This window comes from Choloepus didactylus, chromosome 19 (genome assembly GCF_015220235.1).
Source record: "Choloepus didactylus isolate mChoDid1 chromosome 19, mChoDid1.pri, whole genome shotgun sequence".
NCBI lineage: Eukaryota > Metazoa > Chordata > Mammalia > Pilosa > Megalonychidae > Choloepus > Choloepus didactylus.
Genome location: NC_051325.1, coordinates 40,322,808 through 40,341,932, shown reverse-complemented (window position 1 = coordinate 40,341,932; position 19,125 = coordinate 40,322,808). Strand labels below are relative to the sequence as shown.

Sequence of the window (19,125 nt, the reverse complement as noted above, 5' to 3'; positions counted from 1 at the left end):
CTTACAAGGCAGAAGAATGTGCGCGCCGCGGGGCGGGGCCGCGGCTGCCCGCTCGGCCTTATTTGGCTTCCACCCACGGGCTGGGGGCGGGATGCCCAACAAGGGCTTTCCCATTGTAGGATAGGGGAGCGCATGCGGGGGAGAGGCGCAGCGAGTGCGGGGTCCCGACAGGCTGGGGAGGGGGATCTATCCGGATGGTAGCCCCTTTTCTCCAGCAAGGCAGGCAGAGCATCCGGGGGCTCTCAGACCCAACCTCCCCCCAGCCTCCCCCCAAAGGCTCTGCTACCTGATCCCCCTCTCCCCTCCCCCCTCCTCCACCCCCACCCCCACCCCCACCCTGGTCCCGAGGTCCTGGTTCCACCAGGGCCGCACGCAAGCCAAGTATGGCCTTTTCCAGTCAGAAGAGGCGCGTCAGAAAGGATCAGCCATGCTCAAGGACAAGGGCCTCCAGTCAGGCCCCTGGGGGTAGGACCACACTGGGCAGCCTGCTTTGGCCAGACCACTCGAGTCCTCTCTAGGGGCCCTCAGTTTCCTCACCTGTAAAATGGGCAGGGGGTGGTGAGGATACAGTGAGTGGCCAGAAAGAGCCATTGGGGGCCAGGGAGCATCCTCACCGTGACAGCCTTCCCGAGCCCCCGCCTTTTGGCCCAAACAACAGGCTGACCCGCTCTGCACCCACCTGTCCGGATCAGCCCCCAGCCTGCCTGACTTAACCCTAAAAGGACACCTCATCTGTCAGCCCCAGCCTGGCTTTTTCTCCCAGCTCGTGGGATCCAACACTGAAGTTCCCAAGGGAACTTTCCAACACCCAATTATTTATTTTGTAAATATTAACCAAGCGCCTACCACCTGCCAGGCACTGTGCTGGGTGCTGGGGAAGAAACAGCTCTGAACTCAAGTCCTCACACTCCTGAAGGATTTGTTTATTGGAGGGAAACAGAGTTAAGTGCCTACCTGACCTGGCAGGTGGTAGTAAGTGCTTTGAAGGAGATTAAAGCAGGGTGAGGGGAGAAAGAGTGCCCTGGGTGGGGGGTGGGGGTGCTGTTTTACCGAGGGGCATCAGAGAAGGCCTCCTGAGGAAGGAGGTGGGCTGTTGAGCCAGGTCAAGGAGGCTGGAGGCAGAGGCCAGTGACCGGTGGAAGCGGGTGAGGGGGCAGAGGTGAGGCCTGGGAGGCAGCAGGGACCTGTCCCGAGACTCCTTGCAGGCTGTGGTCTGGACACAGGGGTGGACGCCATCTGGCTTATGTTTTCACTGAAAACAGACTGAGTTGAAAACAGACTGAAGGGGCCGGAGGGCAGAAGCAGGAAGACCAATGAGGAGTTATTCAGCAAGAGATGGTGTCGGCTTGGAATAGGCTGGTAGCCGTGGAGGTGGTGAGATGTGGTTAGATTCTGGAACTGTTTTGAAGGTGCAGCCAGTAGGATTTGCTGATGGATTAGAATGGGTGTGAAAGAAAGAGGAGAGGCAAGGATGGCTCCAGGAATTTGGGTCTGAGCTGCTGGAAAGATGGAGCTTTCATTTTCTAAGATGAGTGAGGCAAGGGAGGAGCAGGGTTTTGAGGAGATTCGCAGTTCCGTTTAGATATTCTTCTTTTTTTTTTTAAACTGTAAAATATATATAACATAAAATTTGCCATTTTAACTATTTTTAAGTATACAATTCAGTGGCATTAAGTATATTCACAATGATATATAGCTATCACCACTATTGCTAGAACTTTTTCATCATCCCAAACAGAAACTCTGTATTGATTAGTAACTCCCCATTCTCCCCTCCTCCTGGTACCCTCAAATCTGCTGTCTGTCTCTGAATTTGCCTTTTCTAGATACCTCATGTAAGGGGAATTGTACTTTTTTTTTTTTGCATCTGGCTTATTTCATATAGCATAATAAGTAAGTTTTCAGGGTTCATCCATGTTACAGTATGTATCAGAACTTCAGTCTTTTTTTGCTGAATAATATTCCACTGTATGGATATACCACATTTTGTTTATCCATTCAACAGTTGCTGGACATTTGCGTTGTTTCAACTTTTTGGCTATTATGAATAATACTATCATGGGTATTCATTTACAAGTTTCTGTATGGACCTATGTTTTCAGTTATCTTGGGTATATACCCAGGAGTGGAATTGCTGTGTCAGTGGTGCCTTTATGCTTCACTTCTTTAGGAGCTGCCAGTCTGTTTCCAAAGCACTGCACTGTTTTACATTCCCACCAGCAGTGTATTGAGAGTTCCAATTTCTCCACTTCCTGGCCAATACTTGTTATGTGTCTTTCTGCTTATAGCCATGCTAGTGCGTATAAAGAGAGATCTGTCTCTTTGTGGTTTTGATTTGTGGTTCCCTGATGGCTAATGATGCTGAGCATCTTCTTATACTTGCTGGCCATTTGTGTATCTTCTTTGGAGAAATGTCTGTGCAGGTCCTTGGTCCATGTATTTGTTTCCTGGGGATGCTGTAACAAGTTACTAAAACCTAGGTGATGTAGAACCACTGAAATTTATTCTCGCACGGCTCAGGAGGCCAGCAGGGAATTGGCAGGGCTGGTTCCTTCGGGAGGCTGAGGGAGAATCTGTTCCCTGCTTCTCGCCTGGCTTCTGGTGGTTGCCGGCCAGCCTTGGCCTTCCTTGGCTTGTAGCTGCACCACTCCTGCCTCTGCCTCCGTCTTCCTGTGGCTTCTTCTCTGTGTGTCCTTCCCTCTTCTTCCAGGGTCCCAGTCATTGCACTTAGGGCCTGTCCTAATCCAGCATAGCATCATTTTAACTAATTCATTTGCAAAGACCCTATTTCTAAATAAGGTCACATTCTGCGGTTCCAAATGGACATGAATTTTGGGGAGACACATTCAACCTAGTAATTGAAATTGGGTTGTCTTTTTGTTGCTGAGTTGTAAGAATTCTTTATGTATTTTGCTTTTTACTGTTTTTTCTCTCTCTTTTTTTATTGTGGTAAATGTACATAACTTAAAAATTTAACATGTTGACCATTTTTAAGTGTACAGTTCAGTGGCATTAAGTACATTCACAATGATCTATAACTACCCCCACTATTACCAAAACCTTTTCATCATCCCAAGCAGAAACTGTGCCCCCCCAAGCAATAACTCATGTCTCCTCTCCTCCTACTTTGTCCCTATGAATTTGCATATTCGAGGTACTGCATATAAGTAGAATTGTACAATTTATCCCTTTGTGTCTGGCTTATTTCACTTAGCATAATAAGTGATTAAATTTTCAAGGTTCATCCATGTAGTAGCAGGCGTCAGAACTTCATTTCTTTTTATGGCTGAATGATCTTCCTTGGTATGGACGTACCACATTTTGTTTATCTGTCATCTGTTGATGGACACTCGGGTTGCTTCCACCTTTTGGCTGTTGTGAATACTGCTATGAACAGTGATGTGCAACTGTTTGTTTGCTGCTTTCAGTTTGGGGAGTATATATACCTAGGAGTGGAATTGCTGGATCATGTGGTGATTCTGAGTTTTTCTGAGGAACTGACATACTGTTTTCCACAGAGACTGTGCCATTTTACCTTCCTACCCGCAATGTCCAAGGGTTCCTGTATCCCTGCATCCTTGCCAATACCTATTTTCTGATCTTTTTTTTCTATAGTCATCCTGGTGGGTGTGAACTGGTATCTCACTGTGATTTTGATTTGCCTTTCCCTGGTGGCTAATGAGGTTGGGCATCTTTCCATGTGCTTACTGGCTATTAGTTTACCTTCTTTGGAGAAATGCCACAACACTGTGTGCCCTCAGGAATAGGCTCTGGTTATATATGTTATATATAGAACATATATATATATGTAACATATAGAACATATATATGTAACATATAGAACATATATATATGTAACATATAGAACATATATATATAGAACATATATAACATATATATGTTGACAGGAATTCCTCAGAAGGGATGTTGTGCCCTTCTTAGGGCCTCATATTAGGAGGCACATGAAGTTAAGTTTTTCCCACCACTGGTAATGTTAACTTGATTACCTAGTTAAGGTATTGCCTTCCAGATTTATCCATCATAAATTTACTGTTTTTCCCCTTTTGTAATTAATATGTTTATTAATAAGTAATTTGTGGAGTGCCACTTTGATACTATGAATATTCTGTTCCTTATCAAATGTTCACACACTACTTTTAACATTGACTGATTGGGTTATTATTGATGGTTGCCAAATGGTGATTTTCTAACTCCATCATCCCTTCTACTTTAATTTGTTGGATGTGTTAATTTTGACTAGACATCCAGTGGAGATGTTGAGTAAGAAGTGCAGGGAAAGGTACAGGTTGTAGATTTAGACATAGGAGTTGTCAGTCTATGGAAGGTTAAAGCCATGAGGTAGCTGAGGGTCCCCAAGGGCCCATGTTCCCTGTTGGCCATGGGGGATCCCCCAGGCCTGAATTGCCCTGTCACGTTCTGGAGATGAACTCTGGTGCTGGCTGGGTCCAGAGGGTGCCATGGCTTCATGGAGACTGGGAATGGGGAACCCTGTCCCATAGGAAGCTGGGTTCTGTGGTAGCAAATTTCCCTGTTCCATTCAAAACCTGGCCTTGGTGAAAGACCTTAATCCTTACCTGGTGTTGAAGACCTGCCTAGCACTGCCTCACACAGGTGTCTTTGTGCTCGCTGCACCCTTCACTGCCACTGCCTGGAGGACTCCTGCTCATCCTTCAAAGCCCAGCTCAAATATTTCCTTCTCTGCAAAGCATCCCACACAAGGTCCTTCATTTAGGAAATAGTTCTTGAGGCCCTTCTCTGTGCTAGGCACTGAGAAAGTTTTTAAACCCCCTCCATTTCTGCCCTCAGGAATGTGTCTCCCCCACCAGAGAGTGAGTTTGGTGAACAAGCTGCCATAGACCCCCACCCAACATGGGGCCTGGGCGAGGGGGTACTCAGTGCAGGTGTGCAGTGCACATAACTGTCCCGACGGAAGCAGCTGCTGTGGAGGGGGCATGGATGGTCAGCGAGGGGCACCCTGTAACAGCCCATCTTGGCCTATAATAGCAGCTATTTATTATGCATTGCTCATAAAAAGCTGGCAAGGTAAATGTTATTCTCTCATTTTCCAGTTGAAGAAACCAAGAGCTTAGAGTTTTGGTGCTCAGAATCACAAATTTGGTGTGTGACAGAGCTGTAATTAAAACTTGCACTCAAGTCTGCCTGTCTCAAGGAGCTGCCTTTTGGGAGGGGTCTCTGGCTTGGACTCCAGTGGAGCCCACTCCCCTCCACCTCATCCCAGCCCAGCCCGGCCCCCTGCAATAACACAGGAGCCTTGGGTACACATTACCTCATTTATTCTCACAACATGCCTGTGAGGTAGGGAGGGGCAGGGACTGTCCCCATTTTACAGAGGAGTTGAGGCACACAGAGGTCAAGTGACTTGCCCAAGGTCACAGTCAGTGGCCAAGCTGGAATGGGTCCCAGAAAGGCCCTTGGTTCACCTTGGGTCCCCTGCAGCAAATGCTGGACAAGAGGATGTCTCCAATGCGTAGAGTCGTGTACACAGTACAGAGCAGCCCCCTCGTGTACTGAGCTCCCTGCCTAGCTTGGCGCCTGCCCACACTGCCTGCCCTTGCCGTGCTCTCCCCTACCCCACCCCATCCCACCCCGTAGGCCTGGGCCATTTGCAGCTCAGGGCTCATGACACCCTGTGAGTGGGGGTGGGGGGCTGGGGAGAGAGGGAGAGGATTGAGGTTAGCAAAAAAAAAAAAAAAAGAACAGGAAACTGAGAGGCGGGGGGGGGGGCAGTGTGCACAGGGTGGGAGACCAAAATAAAGGGCTGCTTACACACAAGGTATATATTTTTACACACACTTGTACACACACCTAGATATAGTACATGTAAAAATATATGCTATTCACACACCCACCTCCTGCCAGGTGCCCCGAGAGACAGCGGTGGCGCTGGTGGGCAAGGGTGAGCAGATGGGCATTTGTTAAATATACACTCTAAGGGTCTATGTGCATATGTACACATCCATCCAGACACCACTGCCCGCCCCTCGGGATACTGTACACAGGCTCGGCCAGGGACCAACAATCCCTCGGAAAATGGGGTCCCTCTCTTGAGTGTACCCAAGAACCACTCTGAGTCATAAATTTTCTTTTGCTGAGGAAGGCTGGAGGCTGGAGAGAAGAAAAAGGTGGGGGTCTGGAGAACGATAACTGGCTTTTAGCTCATTTTTTCCCCAAAGGCTTCTTAAACCCTCCTCATCTGCCCTGGGAGGCCTAGGGCTGGAGGTCGGCAGCAGGAGGGTGGCCTGTGCTGTGGAAAGGAGCCTGCCTGCGTGTGTGTGTGTGCGCGTGTGCGTGCACCCGTGTGTGAGCACATGGCAGGGAGGGGGTGCACCTCTGATTCTCTGTCCTTTGGGCCCTCAACCACAAAATGGGCTGAGAAGCAGAAAGCTGCTGGCCAGGATGGTGACCCCATGTGAGCTCTGAGGGAAGAGAGAAGAACAGAAGGATGAAAACTCCAAGGTCAGAGCAGGGGTAGCGGGAAAAGGAAGGAAGGACATGGCAGGTGCCCAAGGCTGCCCTTGGACTGTTGTCTTCTTGTAAACAAGCTTGTTTAAGTTCTCATTTGATAGAACAAGTAAAAAGACCGCAGTCTGGAGGCTGGGCCGGGGAATTGCCAAAGTCCATCTATCTAGTCCACCACAGCCAGCAAGAGGAAAAAAAAAGTTTTATAGTTTTGTTTTTCTGTTGATTTTTTTGTGTGTAAGTCTTCATAATATAAAGTTTGGAGGGACCCAAAAAAGCCAAATTGTGAGCCCTTGTACACATCAATTTGAAAGTTGGCTCAGGGTCTCTAGACAGAATACTAAAGGTTGAGAAAATTTTGTTCCATTCGCATTTAGTTTTTTGTGTGTTTTTTAATGACTTAGAGATGTTTCCTTCTTCCTTTGTGGTCTCAAAGCCGAGTCTGGGCCTCAGGGACATAAATCTCGATGCTGTCCGCACTCTCGGTGGCTGAGTTCTGCCGCACAGAAGCTGCCCGCTTGGCTGCCAGGAGTCTCTTGCGCGCCTCCTGGCGCTGCTTGTCCCCAGCATCTGAAGCTTTGTCACGGCTCACTGCCGGCTTGGATTTGGCTGGCTTCTTTGGGACCGGAGGGGGTGGTTTCTTCTCTTCCTTTAGTGAGACAGTAAGGAGGGAATAAAAATAAAATAAAGGTGCCACAGTTTGTGTGGTGCTACCCACAACTATACGCTGGCAGCTGGAGTCTCCCCACCCCAGCCTCCCCGCATTGGGTACAAGCAACACATTTGGAATCAGGAAGCCACAAGAAGCGATGATAGTGGGAACAGCACAAGGCACTGGAGCAAAGGCAAGCATAGACTCTTAGAATGTTCTAGCAGGAAGGGCTGGACATATCACCTATTCCCACCCTGCCTTGAACCATTAGAAGCCTGAGACCACAGAAGGCAGAAACTAGCCTGAGTCATACAGCCAGAGGTATGACCTGGATTCGGGGCTCCTGACTGCAGTTCACATTTCACGTGCTGTTCTAGATCAGAGCTTGGAAGGGCCACAGTCCATTAACCGTAACCATAGGGGTCACTGGGTTTCACTGTTCTACAGAAGGAAGCCTGATCCTCAGGGAAGACACTGACCCAAGGAGGCAGTACTGGGCCCAGGCCCCCTGACTCCTGGCAGCATGCCCCCAAAGAAGGGACCATTGTGCTGCCTCCAAAGGACCAACAACCGGGTCTCTGTTAGTGCCTGAGGGTGTGGGCATGTGTCTCCCAGGATCCCCATTTTCTGACCATGCAGGGCAGGATAGCATGCTTCAGGGACAGCCTCTACTACACAGAGCAAGCAGCATGCTGGGCAAGGGCCAAGCATGGACCCCGCACATGGATGGACGCGAGCCCCAGCTCAAAGACGACACACGGAGAAGGGAGCCAAGCAGCACTGACCGATGTGGGCAGCGTTACTGCTGACCAGGAATTTGTCCCTGGACTTCCCCTCCGCACTGCTCCATGCTCACCTTCCTCTTCTCGGGGGTCTCCACCAGCTGCCAGCTGTTGGCCTTGAGGTGGTAGAGTTCATCAAACTTCATGCTGATGTCCTCGATGGATAGCTGTAGCAGGTCCCAGAACCCTGCCAGGTCCTGGGCTGTTGGACGTGGGTTGGCGTCAGGGTTCTGTGGGGCAGATGGGGATCAGTGGGCAAGCAAGGCAGAGGCCGGTCCTGTACCCCACCCCTAGCATGGTTGCCCTGACTGCCAGCAATGGTTGGGGTCTCTTGAAGTCAAGTCTTGCTCCCCTTTTCCCCAGTGTCTATATGAATGAAGGAAGCCAGATCCTGGTCACCACCAGCCCTTGTGGTGGGGATTCTTGGGAAAAGGGGCCAGACCCATGAGTGTAGGCCTTGTACACAGCGTGGACCCAGGCCATCACCAAGGTCACCGCTGTGGTCCCTAATGTAGGCCAGGCAGTGACTTCTCATTTTACAGGAGGAAATGGGAGTTACCAGCCCTGGACCCACAGTGAGGCAGGAGAAGGCAGGATTCACACCCAGGTGGGTTACAGAATTCATGTTGTTTTCCTCCCATCATGCTTTTCCAAGGCAACACATTTCTCACCAACCACTGCTCCCTGACCGCCCCCCCGCCGGAACCCCGACAGGAGTGAGTCCATAGCCCCTTGCTAGTTGGAGAGCGCCTCCTACAGGAAAAGCTGCCCAGGACTGCTTCTGGCTCCCCTAGGGCCAGCCCTCCTAACAGGTAAGGGTAAGGAGAAGGAAACCCAGCAAGCCTAATGCTGATTTTCCTTTAGCTCTTACCTTGAGTGTACCCTTAGACGTAGCATATATTATGTGTGTATATATATAAATTCTACTTGATTTTTAATTTTTACGTGGCTGTTTTTTTACAGAGAGTTGATTTTCTATTTTCAGAAGCATTAGAGAGCTGAGAGGCAATTTCCTGACCCTTCATGGTACCAGTGTACTGTCACACAGTGCCATCATCTTTCCACTAGGCAGGAGGATGTGGTGCCTTCTCGTGTTACGGGGGAGGCCGCTGTGGCCTCGAGGGCCCCAGCCCAGCTGGGGGATCTGAGTCAGAGGCCATGGGCTCCACTGCGCAGGAAGAATTGTACTCACCAAGTTTTGCTCACACAGGCCCCGGAACTGCTGGAATTTCTGGGACATCAGTAGCTGGGCACTGCCCACAGCACTGAGGACTTTTCCTAAGACTGAGAAAGAAAAGGCAGAAAAGAAGACTGATTTAGCAGAGCACAGGGTTTGCTGAGATGGAAGGTGACATCAGGGTCATGGCATTAATCTCCCTACCCTCCTTAGGATACAGATCATTTGGTGATGGCAGTTGGTCTTCATTTATTTACACTGTAATCCACTCTCCTTGTGAAAAATGCAAACAATTCAGAAAAAGTGAAGCATAGCCCTTTGTTTCTCAGGACATTTTGTGGTACATTTGGAAACAGTTTAAAAGGAAACCTTTTGCAGAAAAACATATAACAGCTACCATGGACCCAAAAAGAAATAGAAAATCTGATCAGATCAAAAATTATTTTAAAAAACTGAAGCAGAAATTAAAAGTCTTCTTCCCAGAAAAAGGACCAGATAATCCCTGTTTTATGTATTCAAACTGTTCCAGAGATTAGAGACGCATAGAAAATGTTGCAGTGCATTTTAGGAGCCCTAAGAGCAGGCAGGGCACTTCATCATGAGCATTGTTTAGCTCAGGAATACAAGGTAGGTCTTTCAGCGTGACTTCCAGGTTTAAAGTGGTGGCATAAATACTACTGCCACCCCCCCATCCCCACCCTTAGAAATCACTGAAGATCAACATAAAACAAGAAATTGAAGTACAAATGGTCTCCGACAAAACCCTGAAGCACAGTGTATGGGGAAGGCTGCCAAGTGCAGTGACAGCCACACCAGGAGGACACTTGGAGCTGCAGGTCTCAGATGACGGTGGCAGTTTTGAGTTCTCTAAAGTGCTGTAGACCCTAAAGGGAGAAGGTGGTATCACGTATTTGGAATAAAGAGGGGGGTGTGGACTACAGCAGCCCCTTTCCTGAGCCTGGTTCAGCACCGAGGAGGAGCCTGGGAAGTGGAGGAGGAGGAGGGTGGGGACTTTGTGTGGGAAGCAGCCCTGTAGTTGCTTGGGGAGAAGCAAAGGCACCCAACCCATGCCCTAAGAATCCTCCTAGCCCAGGAGACAGTCCTGGCCCCTTTCCCACAATCATCTACTTACTTATCAAGGAAGAATTTGCCTTGTTAAGGAACTGGAAATTAAAAAGGTATCAAGGTAAGAACCAAACAAAGATATTACAAGAACACCAAAGGACAGATGAACATTCACCAGAAGATTGTCCTGGAACAGATGAAACTGTTTTACATAGTCATGGCCAAGTGTCACAAGTTCAGAGGCAGAGACAGAGGCAGCGCTCAGAAAAGAGATGATGGGACGGCGGAAGGAGACAGAGAAGAGCAAGAGAAAAACAAGGCTGTCACAGAAACAAGGGCCACACAAAGAATAAACGCTTTTGAAAACTAGTAAGGGACATGGAGACTAGGACTGAAAAAGCTTAAAGGGCTTAATTAACCAAACCAAACAAGCTGGTGGTAAATGGGTCCCTGCCTTGGCCTAAAGTAGGGGAATAAGCAGAAGAGTCTCTCCTAAGAAGCAGCCTACAATTGGGTGCCTCATTTTTAAGAAATAAAAGTAGTAACTAAATTATTTAAAAAGGAGAGAACAGAAGAAAAATATTCAAAGAGAAACTGCTTAGAATTTTCTGGAAATGATGAATGACACCAGCCCTCAGAATCAGGAAGTCAAATGAATCCCAGGCCAATCCACCGTAGTTCACATTAAAACCAAAGACAAAGAAGTTCTTAAAAGCAGCCTGTGGGGAAGGAAAGAATACTGCTAAAGGAATGAATTGGACAGCAAACTTCTCAACCTCAACAATGGACAAAGACAGTCGAATAATACAGAGTACTGAGAGAAAAGTATTGTCAACTTAGACTTCTACAAAGGAAAATGAGAAGAAAGTCCTGCTATCTAAGGAGAAAACAGGAGCTAGTAAAAACTGAGTAAATCTAAATAAAAGATGGTACAAAATCATGGCATAAGATTAAAAATATGGGGTTAAAAAAATAATGGCATGTAAGTTAACTGGTAAGTGATTAGAGTTAACGTACCCTAAAACACTTGAGTGTTCGGAGGAAGGTAAGCATAGTTGATAGGTTAAATATGCTTGGGTAACCACTAAAAGAAAGAAAAAAAAAGGTTAACTTTTACCTACTAAAGGGGAAAAAAGGGGAGGAGAGGGCAAGGGATCTCAAATCAATTCAAAAAAGGACAAGCAGAAAAGAGATGGAGAAGAAATCACCAGGAAAATTAAAACAATTCTTAACCCATATCTAATAACACAGCTTCAAATGCATAAGGCAAAAAGTAACAGACCATAAGGAGACGCTGACATCTGTCATCAGAGTAGACCTTAACAAGCCCTCTCAGTGGCCGACAGGTAAAGTAGACCAAAAAAGTCAGTAAGGTCAGAGAATACTTGATTCACTTATTAACAAGCTTGATCTAACAAACATAATATAGAACCCTATACCCACTGACTGGAAAATACTTTCTTCTCACACACATATGGAAGTCACTAAAAATGACCACATTCTACAACATAAAATATATTTCAACAAATTACAAAGATCAGGTTTTCTGACATTACTATAATTAGGTTAGAAACCAATAATGAAAACATAACTAATGTATTAAAAATTAACGTATTGAATATGTCCCTATAATGTATTAAAAACAAAAAAAATATACTTTTAACCCATGGACCAAAGAAATCATAGTGGAAATTGGAAATAAATAGCCTAACATGTCAGACATGGCTAAAGTAGTACTTAGAGGGAGATTTACCAGCTTAAAAGCTTATATATAAAAAAAAGGACAGGCTGAAAAACAAACGAGCTAAGCATCCAATTTAAAACATCAGAAAAAAAAGGAGAGAAAATAATAAAAAACCAAAATATAATAGGGGACTAATAAAATTAACAAACCCTGCAAGACTGATCAAGATAAAAGAGGTGCAAATAAATGATAGATTAGGAATATAAAGGGGGCCATCTGACATAAGCATACTGGAGTAGAGATTAAGAAGCTGAGAGTTCTGAGGATGTTGTGGGGAGATGCAGCAGGGAGAGCTCCAGGACTCAGTCCTTCCACCAGAAAGAACATCTATTAAATAGGCAAGAGGCGTCTGAATCAACTATTTTGAAACTCTGGAGGGCAGAAGAACACTGAACAGCATCCAGGGAAAAGCGGGAGGAAGAGGCTGATCAAGTAGGGTCAAGAACAGTGAACTGCTCTCTTCTACCGGCGCCCACCCCCCCCCATCTTGTGGCTGGCTGCAGGGGAGGGGGATCTACTTCCTGGCTAGCTCACTGGTGACAAAAAGGGACATAAAAATCCTCTTCCCCAAGACCAGTGGTGGGCACGGCTGCTCACTGGGCAAGGCTTCTGAGTAGCGACTTCTAAAGACTAAAAACTACACTTCCTCAGGGCTACCGGACACAGTTAGGGCTGCATTTGCTGGGCAGACCAAGAAAGCTCAGCTTTGGAGAGCTGTGGAAGACACTCTTGGTGCCCCTCCTGACTGCCCCCCCCCCTCCCCAGGGCACTTTGGAGCCAGCCTGTGCCCCCTGTGTGGGTCCCTGGCCCTGTTTTGGTGGGGAAGACCAACTTGGTCAAGTCCCCACCAGTGCGCACCCGCTCTCAGAATTTGTCCTCCAAGCCAAAACAGCTTGAGGCAAGGAGAGGAGTGTAAGAAACTCTAGAGGCCGACAATCTGGAGCCAAAGCTTGTCGGCTTCAAACACCTGGGAGAGAGAGGTCTGTTTCCTTTCAGAAACTGAGGGGACAACCAACCCCCCCTGTAAACAGAGGAACTCCGAAACAACTAATAAGCAAAATCTCAGGACAAGACACAGGTTCAGAAAGCCAGGGAAAACCCTGCACACTGCATTCGCCTTGGGCAGATCTTCCTGACAGGAGGGCTGAAGCTCAAGAAAATCTGTTATCACCAGCTGGTTACAAAATTAAGATAACAGACATCTCAGGAAATAAATCCCAGAGTTAACATTTTAAAATATTAAAATGTACAGCGTGCAACAGAAGAGTACAAGACAAAGACACAGGAAATGATGGCCCACCAAAAGGAAGAGGATAAAAATCCAGAAAACACCAACAAAGATCAGAATGTGGACTTACTGAACAAAGCCTTTAAAAAAGTGATCTTAAAAATGTTCAAGGAGATGAAGGAAAATAGAGAAAGAACTAAAGGATCTCAGGAAAATGATGAATGAGCAATGAGAATCTTAGAGAAAGAAATTTTAAAAAGGAATCAAACAGAACTACTGGAGTTGAAGACCACAATAACTGAGACGAAAATTCCCAGGAGGGTTTCAACAGCAGATTGGAGCTGGCAGAACAATCAGTCAAGACACTAGAAATGAGTCAGGCTGAGGAACAGAAAGAAAAAAGAATTATAAAAAGAGAAAATAGCCTAAGATACCTCTGGGACACCATCAAGTGTATCAATATACATGTTACAGGAGTCAAAGAAGGAGAAGAAAGAGAAGAAGGGGCAGAAGGAATATTCAAAGAAATAGTGACCGAGAACTTCCCAAACTTAGCAAACGACATATGTACATCCAAGAAGCCCAGAGAACTCCAAACAGGATAAACATGAAGAAAAATACACACAGCCCTATATTATCACACTACTGCATGTAACAGACAAGGAGGGAGTTCAAAAGCAACGTGTTATGGACAAGGGAGCCCCCATTAGATTGTGTGCCAATTTCTTATCAGAAATCATTAAAACAAGAGGGTAGTAGGTTGAAAAGTGCTGAAAGAAAACAACTGCCCACCAAGAATTTTATATCTGGTGAGACTTTCTTGAAAAAGATGGAGAAATTAAGACATTCTGAAATAAACAAAAGCTAAGGGAGTTCATCACCATTAGAGCTGCCCTACAAGCAATGCTAAAGAGAGTTATTCAGATTGAAAGAAAAGGACACTAGACAGCAGCACAATAGAAATAAAGATCTGTGGTAAAGGTGACCATTTGGGTAATTATAAATGAGAGTATTATTGTAGTGCATTGTTTAGTATGTAACTTCACTTTTTCCTACAGGTACTAAAATGCAAATGCATAAAAAGTAATGATAAATCTATGGTTTTGGACATACAACATACAAAGACATAAATGGTAACAAGTACTAAAAAAGGTGATGGCATAGAGGGGTATAGGACAAGTATGTGTGCGCTACTGAAGTTAAGTTGGTAGCAAACCAAATATTATATATTTAGGATGTTAAATTTTTAATGTAATTTTGTTGAGATATCTTCACATACCGCACAGTTCATCCAAAGCATACAGTCAGTGGCTCACAGTATCACCACCTAGTTGTGCCTTCATCACCACAAACAATTTTAGAACATTTTCATTACTCCCCCCAGAAATGGAAAAAAGGAAACCCAAAACATCCCATACCCATTATCCCTCGCTATTATTGACCCCTAGTATTGGTGTGGTACATTTTTTACTGTTGGTGAAAGAATATTAAGATTTTACTCTTAATTATAGTCCATAGTTTGCAATAAGTACACTTTTCCCATACATCACTCTACCATTAACTCCTTGTAATAGTGTCGTACATTTGTTCTAGTTCATGAAAGAACTTTTTATATTTTTACTGTTAATCGCAGTCATCCTCTACCACAAGGTTCACTGTGTTTTACACTCCCATGTTTTAATCTCTAGCTTTCCTTCTGGTAACATACATGACTCTAAACTTTCCCTTTCAATAACATTCACACACAATCCAGCCTGTAGTTATGGTCACAATGAAAATAGACGAAAAATATATCCAGATAGAAATGAGAAGGTACTTGTGTTGATTTGAAGCTGTTATGTACCCCAAAAAAGGCCATGTTCTTTTAATCCATTCTTGGGGGTACAGACTTATTGTGGGTGGGACCTTTTGATTAGACTGTTTCAATTAAGATACGACTCACCCAGTTCAAGGTGGGTCTTAATCCTTTACTGGAGTCCTTTATGAGGATAAAAGAGAGAAACACCCAGAGAGAGCTAAAGGAGAATAGCCCCGGAGAAGCTGAGACAGGATACACAGATGCTCAGAGAGAAACTCGCTGGAATCAGAAGCTGAAAGCAACAGAATCTGGCAGCAAAGGATCAATGGACACCAGCCATGTGCCTTGCTATCTGACAGAGGAACCTCAGATGCCAGTGGCCTTTCTTCAGAGAAGGTATTGTCCTGTTGATGCCTTAACTGGGACATTTTCATGACCTCAGAACTGTAAATTTGTAAACAAATAAATCCCCATTGTAAAAGCCAACCCATTTCTGGTATATTGCATTCTGGCAGCATTAGCAAACCAAAACAGCACACAATATGGTACAACATAAAAAAATCAAATAAATATAAAAGTATGCATTAACAGAAGAATTGAGGGACAAAAAAGGCTAAACAGCAAAATGGCAGAAGAAAGTCCTACATTACAGGTAGTGACTTTAAATGTAAATGGATTCAACTCTTCAGTTAAAAGACAGAGATTGGCAAAATGGATAAAAAACATGACCCAACTATATGCTGTCTACAAGAGACTCACCTTAAATTCAAAGATAGAAGTAGGCTGAAAGTGAAAGGAGGGAAAAAAAATACACCATGCAAGTAGTAACCAAATGAGAGTTAGAGTGGCTCTACTAGTATCAGATAAATTAGACTAAGTCAAGAACAGTTACAAGGGACAAAGATGGTCATTATATACTGATACAGGGACAGTTCAACAGGAAGATAATAACAATTGTAAATATATACACCTAACAGCAGAGCCCCCAAATATATGAAACAAATACTGACATATTTGAAGGAAGAAACTGACAGTTCTACATTAATAGAACCACTTTCAATAATGGATAGAACATTTAATCAGAAGATCAATGAGGAAATACAAGACTTGAAAACACTCGAAACCAACTAGACCTAACAGACATATATAGAACACTTCACCCAACAAAAACAGAATATACATTCTTCTTGAGGGTACATGGATCAAAAACAGAATATATGTTCTTCTCAAGTATACATGGGTCATTTTCCAGGACAGACCATATGTTGGGTCACAAAACAAGTCTCAATAAATTAAAAATATTGAAATCATGCAAAATATATTCTCCAACCACAATGGAATGAAGCCAGAAATCAGTAACAGAGGGAGAAATGGAAACTTCACAAATAATGTGAAAATTAACAACATACTCTTAAATAATTAATGGGTGAAAGAGGAACTCACAGGCAAAATTTGGAGATATCTTGAGGTGAATAAAAACAAAAATACAACATACCAAAACTTATGGGAGGCAGCAAAGGCAGTGCTGAGAGAGAAATGTATAGTTTTAAATGCTAACGTTAAAAAAGAAGAAAGACTTCAAATCAGAGATCTAACTTCAATACTGAAAGAACTAGAAAAAGATGCGCAAACTAAACCCGAAGCGAACAGAAAGAAGGAAATAAAGATTAGAGTGGAGATAAATGAAACAGATTAAAAAAATAAGAGAATCAACAAAACCGAAAGTTGGTTCTTTAAAAAGAATAATACAATTGACAAACCTTTAGCTAGAATGAGAAAGGAAAAGAGAAAGAGGGTACAAATATGAGGGTACAAATAATGAAACTCAGAAATGATGAGGGAGACATTACTACTGACCCTGCTGAAATAAAAAGGACTATAAGAGAATACTATGAACAACTGTACAGCAATAAATTAGGTAACCTAGATGAACTGGACAAATTCTTAGAAACACATGAACTAACTACATTGACTCAAGAAGGAAAAGAAGATCTCCACAAACCAATTACAAGTAAAGAGATTGAATTAGTAATAAAAAAACCTCCCAATAAAGAAAAGCCCGGCATCAGATGGCTTAACTACAGTTCTGCTCAAACTCTTCCAGAAAATTTGAAGAGGAGGGAACACTCCTGTGCCAGCTTGGATGTATTATGTCCCCCAAAATGCCATGTTCCTTAATGCAGTCTTGTGAGGGCAAACATATTAGTGTTGATTCGTTTGGAATCCTTTGATTGTTTCCTTGGAGATGTGATCCACCCAACTGTGGGCAATAACTTTGATTAGATTATTTCCATGGAGGTGTGGCCCCACCCATTCAGGGTGGGTCTTGATTGATTTACTGGAGTTCTTCAAAAAGAACTACGCTGGCCGAGATGCTTGCTACAGCCAAAAGAGACATTTTAAGACGACCATTGAGAGTAGACTTTTGCTACTCCAGAGTTTGCCTGGGAGAAACTAAGAAAATACCTCCATAGGCCTACAGAGAAACATCCTGGGAGCAAAGGAAGAAGATGCCAGCCATGTGCCTTCCCAGACAACAGAGATGTCCCAGATGCCATTGGCCATTCTTCTGTGAAGGTACCCTAGTGTTGATGCCTTAGCTTGGATACTTTTATGGCCTTAAGACTGTAACTTTGTAACCAAATAAATCCCCTTTATAAAAGCCATCCATTTCTGGTATTTTGCATAATGGCAGCATTAGCAAACTGGAACACTAAGGTATTAGAATAGCTAGAAGGAAAGAATTGAAATGGTGGAACTGTAACACATAGCATCCTTTGAAATTTGTTTTACAGCTGCTTGTTAAATTGTAATTTGAAAGCTCTACTTTCAATTTCCTATATATCTACTTGTTAAATCATACTTTGAAAGATAGCACCTTTTTATATAAATGTCTCCCTCATTTCTGATTTTCATTATTTTTACCCTCATTATTTGTACCCTCTCTTTTCCTTTGTCATTCTAGCTAAAGGTTTGTGAAATATATGTTATATTTCAGAATAAATAAATAACTGAAACTATGGTACTATAACTCCTAACAAGTTTGGAAATTTCCTATATATCTACTTGTTAAAATTATACTTTGAAAGATGGTACCTTTTTATATATATGTTATATTTCATAATAAGGAAATAACTGAAACTGTGGAACTGTAACCTAGAATCTTTGAAATTTGTTCTAACTACTTATTAAATTGCACTTGGAAAGTTATCACTTCATGTATATATGATCTATTCGATAATAAAAAAATAAAAATCAGTAGGGTTTCTATAAACTACTAATAAGCTATCTGAGGAGCTAATCAAGAAAAAAATTCCATTTACAGAGCAACTAAAAGAATGAAATATCTAGGAATAAATTTAGCCAAGGACATAAAACTCCTATACACCAAAAACTACAAAACATTGCTAAAAAAAATTCAAAGAAGACTTATTAAATAAAATGGAAAGACATCTCATGTTCATGGATTGGAAGGCTAATGTTGTTAACATGTCAGTTCTACTCAAATTGGTCTACAGATTCAATGCAATACCAATCAAAATTCCAACAGCCTAGTTTATAGAAGTGGAAAAGCTAATTATCAAATTTATTTGGAAGGGTAAGGGGCCTCAAATAGCCAAAAACATCTTGGGAAAAAAAAAATGAAGTAGGACTCACGCTTCCTGACTTTAGAGCATATTATAAAGTGACAGTGGTCAAAATAGCATAGTATTGGCATAAAGATAGACTTATTGATCAACAGAATTCAATTGAGAGTTCAGAAATAAACCCACAGATCTATGGTCAATTGATTTTTGACAAATCCACTCAAGTGGGACAGAACAGTCTCTTCAATAAATGGTGTTGGAAGAACTGGATATCCATATCCAAAAGAATGAAAGAGGATCCCATCTCACACTCTATACAAAAATTAATTGAAAATGGGTCAAACACCTAAATATAAGTACCATAAAACTCCTAAAAGAATATATAGGGAAACATCTTCAAAATCTATGATAATGTGATTGGGAATGCCATATGGACCACACTCCCCTTTGTCTAGTTTATGGATGGATGAGTACAAAAATGGGGGAAGGAAACAAACAAACAAAGGCACCCAGTATTCTTTTTTACATTAATTGCTCTTTTTCACTTTAATTATTATTCTTGTTATTTTTGTGTGTGTGGTAATGAAGGTG

General features: G+C 43.6%; 1 protein-coding gene across 9 annotated transcripts in view; it reads right to left on the bottom strand.

The window, feature by feature from the left end:
• Window positions 1-5,298: 5,298 nt before the first annotated feature.
• The window catches only part of DLGAP4 (DLG associated protein 4), a 141,519-nt gene continuing 127,692 nt past the window's right edge, over window positions 5,299-19,125 (bottom strand). For 8 of the 9 annotated variants that reach the window (XM_037811003.1, XM_037811004.1, XM_037811001.1 and 5 more), the window contains 3 exons: window positions 9,128-9,219; window positions 8,010-8,165; window positions 5,299-7,150 (listed from right to left, as the gene is read on the bottom strand). In XM_037811003.1, coding sequence (XP_037666931.1) covers window positions 6,932-7,150; window positions 8,010-8,165; window positions 9,128-9,219 — 467 coding nt within the window. In that variant the 3' untranslated portion in view covers window positions 5,299-6,931. Of the gene's footprint in view, window positions 7,151-7,938; window positions 8,166-9,127; window positions 9,220-19,125 lie in introns of all 9 variants that reach the window. The other variant, XM_037811007.1, reaches the window with a different exon arrangement.